This window comes from Cryptomeria japonica, unplaced genomic scaffold (genome assembly GCF_030272615.1).
Source record: "Cryptomeria japonica unplaced genomic scaffold, Sugi_1.0 HiC_scaffold_46, whole genome shotgun sequence".
In the NCBI taxonomy this organism is placed as follows: domain Eukaryota; kingdom Viridiplantae; phylum Streptophyta; class Pinopsida; order Cupressales; family Cupressaceae; genus Cryptomeria; species Cryptomeria japonica.
The window spans coordinates 528,434-536,863 of record NW_026728868.1 but is presented as its reverse complement, the minus strand read 5'-3'; the positions used below and the strand labels follow the sequence as shown (position 1 = coordinate 536,863).

The 8,430-nt window shown below is 34.6% G+C and overlaps 1 protein-coding gene across 1 annotated transcript; it reads right to left on the bottom strand.

Moving 5' to 3' along the window:
* Window positions 1–5,112: 5,112 nt before the first annotated feature.
* LOC131862558 (putative germin-like protein 2-3) lies at window positions 5,113–6,170 on the bottom strand. The gene is made up of 2 exons (XM_059215034.1): window positions 5,960–6,170; window positions 5,113–5,852 (listed from the first exon to the last, which is right to left on the bottom strand). The coding sequence occupies exons 1-2, from the start codon at window positions 6,168–6,170 to the stop codon at window positions 5,320–5,322; spliced, it is 744 nt and encodes a 247-aa protein (XP_059071017.1). The 3' UTR covers window positions 5,113–5,319.
* Window positions 6,171–8,430: the final 2,260 nt, after the last annotated feature.

The following is an 8,430-nucleotide window of genomic DNA, read 5'->3' as shown; positions in this document are numbered from 1 at the left end:
GTGATGTCAGTAAAAGGATAATATTTTACAAGTGATTAACTAGGTTTTATCCTAGGAAGAAAACGATTATGTTGAAGTTACAGCAGCAAGTCGCCATTGAGATTGCACATACGACAACCTCATTGGGAAGTGACGAATTGGAACTCCTCAACCATGTCAAACTTGTCTTATTCAGCGAATTACATCTTTGATCCATTTTGTGAGAAATCAGGCCTCGTGTTATGACTGGTTTGATTTTCTTTACGAGGGTTCTTGATTTATCTTAAGTAAATGATTATTTATTTGCAAGTAAATCTCATATCATGACACTAACTTGAACAAATTTCGTAGGTGTGTGAAGACAGGATCGCAACAAATCCACATGAAGGAGGACATCACGCTTCAAGCCTCTACAAAGCAATTGTTGGAATCGTCAAGTCGCAAGCTCATGCAAGGCAAGAACTCAATTCGTGCAAAGCAATGGCAGGCTCTCATCAAGAAGGAAGATAAGGGTCAGCGTCACACACTAATGAAGAATTTTTACAATCTTGAATTTCTTTTGGAAATCCAAGAATCTTTGTCAATGTAGTTAGATGAAAGTTCGCGAATGCAAGCAATCAAGACATGCGATCATTTCCGAAGAGTTAATCAAAGTTAGAAGATCAACATGAGTGGAGTCATCATCACATCAAGCACTCGCAAATGTTGAGTACCAAGAGATATGTCACATTCAATTGCACACTTGTGATGAGTTACAATCAATAAAGCTGAGGTGGTGCCTAGTCATCATTACATCCAATCATATCATTTCAGGATAAGGCATCTAGATTCAATGCGTCTAACCTCATTCATCAAAAGGAGATAACTACTACAAAGGCACAAAGTTTGATGTACCTACAGCCATCATCTATTCATTGAATTTTCTTAGGACATGTGTCTCTTAAAATGTAAACATATCATAGGTCAAGAATTAAATGTTTTGTAATGGGTTCTACAAACCCTAATTAGGGTTTCTATCTTGTAATCTTGGCCATTGATCTCAAATCAATCTAAGCCACTAAATTGTAATGAGATAACTATAAAAGGCCTCACTTCTTCATTTGTAAGGGGAATAGTCAATAGCTAGTAGTTCAAGAGAAGTTAGCAACTAGAGTAGAATAGAAAGAGAAAGCGGAAATTGTTGCCAAAGTTGTAAATAAACTTCCTTTCCATTGAAGTTATGGTGGAATGTGTTGTTTCTTCTACAATTGTGTGGTTTCTTGTTGGATCTTCATTTTAGATATTGATAATTAAATGAATGAAAGACTTTGTGTGATCAATGGTGAAGTTCGTATATCCATACTACGTAGTCAGCTGGAATCATTCAACTAAAGCCTAACTTCAATTATCGCTTCTTCATTGATATGCATCAACTTGATGGTTTCTATGCTTGTAGTGATGATTTAAAAATCACAAAGCTATCCTGAGAAGATCACACTAGCCTTGTGGAGATGTTCATAGCATGTCAAAGCAAGACTTAGTTAGAGTTTCATCAAAGATCACCCATTGCTCCTACATTCTTAGAGTTAGAATAACTTTCTAAACCCTATCCTTTTTCTTCTTTTTTTTAATCAAGTCAAGTGAAATCCTACGTTCCAGCATCATTTGAGCATTCAGGTATTCAACATATAAGTCCCCTTGTAGGTACAACAAATTACATCAATACCATTGAAGCTATCCGACAAGTCAAGACTTGACATAAAAGAACCTTGGAGTCATCTCATGTGATCGTTCACAGATATTCAACATCTGAGAGTCTTTTTTATCAAGAGAGCATAGAGTGCCATTGGTATTTTATTCTGTGTTCGATAATGCATCAAAACACTATCAACAGGACGGTATCTCATATTCTAGTTGTATGCAGTAGTCTTCACTTATTCATTTCAACGTATGAAAAGTATATTTATTTCTACTTACTTTATCCATCATCGATTCATATTCTCTAATTGAGGACTTCCTCAGTGATAAATTTTAAACAATAAAACTGTGATTTTGTCTCTTAGAGACTTCACAAAATTGGTCAATACGGGGATATCACAATCTGCCCCTTTTGATTTTGCTTGTCCTCGAGCAATTTCTCCTTGTCCTCCTTCTTGGATGAACCTGCACATAGATTAGTAGTACCAAACATATAATCATATAAATTAAAGTAATGACAAATGTTACAAAATTTACTACTTAGTTTCTAGTGAATCTATTGCAACTTGGAGGGATTGGCTTCCTTGAGTCCTTTACCGAAACTTAAGATGGATTGGCTTCCTTAAGCAATTTTTATCCAACTTGAGAGAGACTGGCTCCCTTGAGGCATCTTTTTCCAACTTGGTAGGGACTTGCTTCTTTGAGCCATGGCCCAACTTGAGAAGGACTAGCTTCCTTGAGCCATTCTATCTACTTGAGGGAGGTTGGCTTCCTTGAGCAATCTCTTGCCAACTTGGGGGGGGGGGCTAGCTTTCTTTGAGCCACTTCCCAAATCCAGAGGGAATGGCTTCCTTGAGCCATTATGTCCACTTCAGGGGGTCTAGCTTCCTTGAGCTAGTGTACCTAATCTTGAGAGGAACTGACTTCTTTGTGCCATAATTCCTCTACATTTCTTTATGCCTAAGAGGAACTGCCTTCTTTGTGCCATAATTCCTCTACATTTCTCTATGTTTAGAAGGAATGGGAACTTTCCTATAGGCTTGGAGCCATTTCTACACCAAACCTAAGAGACTTACTTTCTCTACTTGGTGGCTCGGGTCAGCCTTTATGCCATTCTCATATCCTTCTTGGGAAGAAATGGGAAGCATATTTTTATCCATTTCTACACTAAGCATAAGAGTGGTTGTTCTCTACAACCCTCTTGCTCCACTTGGCAGCTCATGTTTGCTATCCACATTATTACTTCCCCATATACTCTTTGGGAAGGCATGGGTTTTTTATTGAGTCATTGCTACACCAAGTATTTACTTGGCGGCCCTTAGCCTAACCTCCATTCTCGCTTCCCTCTTACTTGGTTGTTGTAACCACATTGCTAACCTCTTTAAGGTAAGCCCTTTAAGGCTCTAAATGTTCTATGATGAACCCTTTTCTTGAATCATCTTGATCATTCTAACTTTTACTCATGTGCAGTATTAACTCTCATGTACTTCAATTAATGATCTATGCATCCTTATATTGATGTCAACTATTCAATTTGAATAATGTTGACCTATATAAGGTATCGTTCCTTCATGTGCAAGCTACTTTTGTTTTTCCTTTTTAAAATTGAATATATGATACTATTTTGAATATTATCTTCATAGAAATATTCTCATTTGATGGAAGAGTGTGATGCTTCTAGATCGGTGTATACAACAAGAATTCTCTCTGCAAGAAGGCTTCTTTCTACTATTGACTTGTTGTGAAGATGTTGTTGCCATGTGTAAAATCACGAAAGCGATGTAGGAATTCTTGATTTGCTAATAGTTCTATACGATTTATGTACAAGTAGTTTCTTTTCCTCAATATAGACTTGAGGTTACGATGCCTTTTTCTAGGTTGATGATAGGTAATCTTTCTCTTTGGATGTTGAGGCCTTCGGTTAGGTCTCATGGTTAATCTTTAGAATGTTATTTATTTCACAGGCTGGAAAGATCATGCTCTGATACCACTGTAATATCCCCAGTAGAGACCCTCTTTAATCTATGAGGACAAAGGGTGTCTAAGGAGACAAGTCTCCTCTCTTTGGAATTATTTCCTTCATCTATCTTTAATCGCAACCTTTCACATATTAACAAATCGATGTTTGACTATGATAATAATTCATTGTTATCATGTCTTCTCTTAATCACGCTCAACATTTTCTTAGTTTCCTATTCTCCTTTGATAGTCTTGCCTTCTATATTGGAGATGTGTTTGTGTTACCAAAGGCACTTGTTCTTTTCCAACAGAATGTGAGGCATGAAAATGCAGTGGCCATAGCTGGATTAAACTATAATATATATGAGTGCCAACATACACCATAAATACATGTGTATGGATTCACATGGATGTATGGAGAACCAAATATGGATGATATTGATTTGATTTTAATGTAGATCAACTAATGAATCTTGAAGTAATTATTCATCCATGGAACCATCGAGAAGATATTAGAACTTAAACAAATATGCACAATCTTATGTACCCGTTTTATTAATATAAAATTGCAAATTGATAAATCAAAATTTACATTGTGAGAATTCTATAATTTTTCTTTACATCCATCTCTTAAAGTATGAAACAACTTGTATAGACTAAATTTAACAATGACTATGAGAAGATTTTGAACACCATACACATAAAAAACGGGCAAAGATGATCTTCAAGTAATTGTTGCATTTTATATCATTAGTTTGAACAATTAATATAAATAATGTATTGCTTGAATAAATTAGTTAATTTACCAAAAAATATATACTTAAATGATATATAGGTATAATGTTCCATGGCCATTTAGTTTGCAGGGATCAAGAGTTTATGAAGATAAAAAAAAAAGGGGGATATAGAATTTTCACCATTGAGAAATAATGGTAGAGTGTAGCCACACAATTGCTATATACTCCAGTGATGGCGAGGAAATATTGATTGGTAATTCGTTCTGTCAGTACATGAATTAATTAAATATATTACAAAGTATGCAAAAAAATATTTAATTGGCTCATAATCATACCATTAATTTTTTAATGAAGAACCGAGATGATTCAGCTACAAGAGCTTATAGGAGGTTTCTCACCAAAAAAATAATAGAAAGGAATATTGGAGTCCAATAATTGAGTCATATGATAGTATAAATTCTATTAGCAAAGAGAAATAGAAGGTTTATCAACCTAAATATATCAAATGAGGTATTCAAACATGTAGTTCTAAGTACAAAAAATGAAAATGAGGAGCAAACAATATCTTTCATTAACACATAAACGAGCATGCCCTTTGCTATGGAAGTTGTCTCACTTATTGATGCAGTAAAATCATGGATATATAAAATAAAATCAAAATATTTAAACAAATAGAATATAATAAAATCGACATCTATTATAAGAGTGCTTTGTAATTTGGAAGTTGAGAGGATGAGAGAGCGTCTAAGGAAATCGTTAGGAAACAATGGCAGATTTGCAAGCAATGTTCACGGAGGGGAAGTGCCTGGGTTAAAAACGGATGCTATGAATAGCACAAGAGGACGGCAATAACTCTAAAAAGAGAGTTTTATTCAACTGTGAGGAAAAAGAATTGGGAAGGACGGTCTTCCCACGTTGTCCAGACCAGACCGCTTGTTTGTTTTATTTAATAGAAAAAAGCAAATTCTTATGCAAATTTCTTCTGAATGTAATCGGCAAGCTCTTGGGTGATGCGGAAGGCCTTGGCCAATACGGAATCTGGGAGAGGAGGATCCGCTGCAAACAGAGAGTTGGCGATTGTCTGAGCTCCCGGAAGCTGGCTGCTCAATGCAGCTATGGCCACCGCATTTTCATGCCCCACATTCTGCTGGAAATGCACAAGTGCCTTTGGAAACACAAACACATCTCCCTTCTCCAACGTTTTGCTGAAAAACTTGTTGGTGGTGTCAATGAAACCCACAAGAAGCTGGCCTTCCAGTAAAACAAGAACTTCAGTGGCTCTTGGGTGCGTGTGAGGAGGATTTATTCCACCCACTGCGTAATCGATACGGACCAACGATATTCCGAAGGTGTTGAGGCCCGGTATCTGCATAACATTGGCCATCGTTACATTGGAGCCCACTGCATTGTCGGTGTTCCCTGCCTGCCCAAGTCCCCCGAAGAAGAAGTCCTCTGCCGAAACATCCTTGGGATCTTTGCAAACGAACCCGTTCACCTTAACTGTTTTAATCAATTTGTTAGCAACAACTCATATCACACCATTGTATTTTAATTAATTTGTGAGCAACTCGCCTGATAAGCAAATCAAATAAAACTTATGTACTCACCCATGCTTTCCTTGTCTGCGACGCAGAAATCTTGCAAGGGATCGGAATCCGCTGCCATGACATTATCACTGTACCAACATATCAATAGGAAAAGTCCCAACGTGAAGTAAATCATGCGGTTACCCATTATAAATAGAGACACAGAAGAATCAGACAGAAAAGCTCGGGATATGAATGTGTAGTCGAATTGTGTATTACAATCCCATAACATGTCTATTATATAGCGGGAAAATTAACTACTCTGCGAGGACTAATTCATGTTGACGTAATTGATTAATTATAATATAGTTTCTGTGTTGGGACTAATTCATGTTGACGCAGTCGTTAATTATTATAATATTATATGTTTGCAGAGTTGGTGCTCTTTATATTAAGTTGGGGTGACTACGTAAGCCCTACGACATATAGTTATCGAAGCTACCGTAGACGGATTCTCCTCATTCTTTTGGTAACGTAGAATCAGCAAATTCAAAGGAAATAATATATTGATTATTCTGAGCCGCCAGCGAATTGGCTAAAAAGGAAAATTTCTTACCTACTGTGTATTTTACTTATCTCTCTAGATGTAAATTGACTGATATAGCGTTGACATTTTATTTTTTTTCTTTTGCTCTACATAGATGTAGCAAGGGCCAAGCTCTATAATATAATATTCTTTTTATATAAATTTTGGATGAGCAAAATTTCTTTTTGTTCATAGATTTATTTGGCTTATCTTCAAGTGTGATATTGTATCAAATATTGTTTATACTTTTGTACTGTCAATCAAAATTTTACATTAGAGTCAAAATATAATTTTATATTAAAATGGTAGAAATTTATCTAAAAGAGGAAGATATTTTATTTATATAATCATTTGACAATATTTGTGTAATTGTAATAGAAGATTCAAAGAACTTTCTAAGGAATAAAGAATTAGGAAAAAGATAATGGATCTAGATGTTAGAAAGGTTATAGCATCTGTAGGATGAGCTTTGATTGAGATTGAACTAGTAGATAAGAGATGGACTAAATAGTAGATCAAGAAGTTTTGACTAACAGAGCGTTGACACTTTATGTTTTTTCTATGTGGAAAGTAAGTATTTAGCTAGCGTAGCTGCCTTACAACAACGTTGTTGACGTTTTTTTTAGTCCATTTTGCAATCCCTATAATTTATCGAAAGGGCAAGTTCTTAGAAGACTCAAAGAAATTTCTAAAGAATAAACAATTGGGAAAAATAGAATGGATAGATGTTGGAAAGGTTACAACATCTATAAGGTGATATTTGATTGGCATTGAATTGATAAGTGAGAGATGACACAAGTAGTAGGCCAAAAAAATTTGTTGTGGGTAAAGTGAACATGATCAATTATTCATCTTATGTGTGATTTCCATCTATTGCTTCTAATAATGGATATCCTAAAGTGAAGTTTTAATTCTATCGATGAGAAGGTGAGTGTTACATGTGCAAGAAATGAGATGGAGAGAGTCATCATAGGTAGCTATTGAATTAAAAAATTAAAAATATATATTCAAGAGGAAAATAACCTATATATAACTCTTTTATAAATATTATTAACTAGAAGGTTTAGCCTGACTAATAGCAAGGAAGGTTGGTATTAATAGTTGCTAGTATAATCTAGAACGTGCTAGCATGAATGTGACTCTAAATTTTCCTAAAAGGATTCCACCATGGAGAACTAAATATCAAATGGATGAGAAATGAAAAAGCATCTACATCATCCAATGTTTTTAAAAACATAATTCCTCCCAAAATCCAAAGGGTTCTAGCATGCAAATTCTAATAAAAATACTCTAAAAGGTGAAGGATATGAATGAATATATGGGTTACACTATAATTATACTGCCACAAGAAATAAATACACGTACACTACTAAGTAAATAATGAATGGAATATATCTCTCTACTCGAAAGGTCATTTTTGAGGGTAGAATAACATTAATCCAGTTGCAATAGAGAGGTGAAATAAATAAATAAGAAAATCATCGATCAATTTTTTTAAATCTAATGAATGGAACACTAATTTTTTTTTAGGAGTATTGAATATAGATTTGAAATTTCGTACTATAATATTCTCCATCCATAAATAAGATAAAGGAACTAGAGACTCAAGGTCTCACATAAACACCATGAAATAAGTAGTTCATGTTTCAAACTATATTATTAGTAGCAGATTGAATGCTATACATGATACATCCCAAATACTTTAACTAAAATCTAAGGAACTTAATTTTTCAACACAAATATAGGCTTATTATATTGATGCAACTAATGTCAAATAAAATTATTATTTGAATAAGTAGTCATATCAAAAAATCTAAATTATATTCATAATTGATAGAAGGTTATGAGTTCTTATCTTTGGGAACAAGGATGAATAATTTGTGATACTACTATATACAATACATTTGGCTACATAGACTAATTTAATACCAATGATTAATCAACATGACCACACTAAATAATCCTA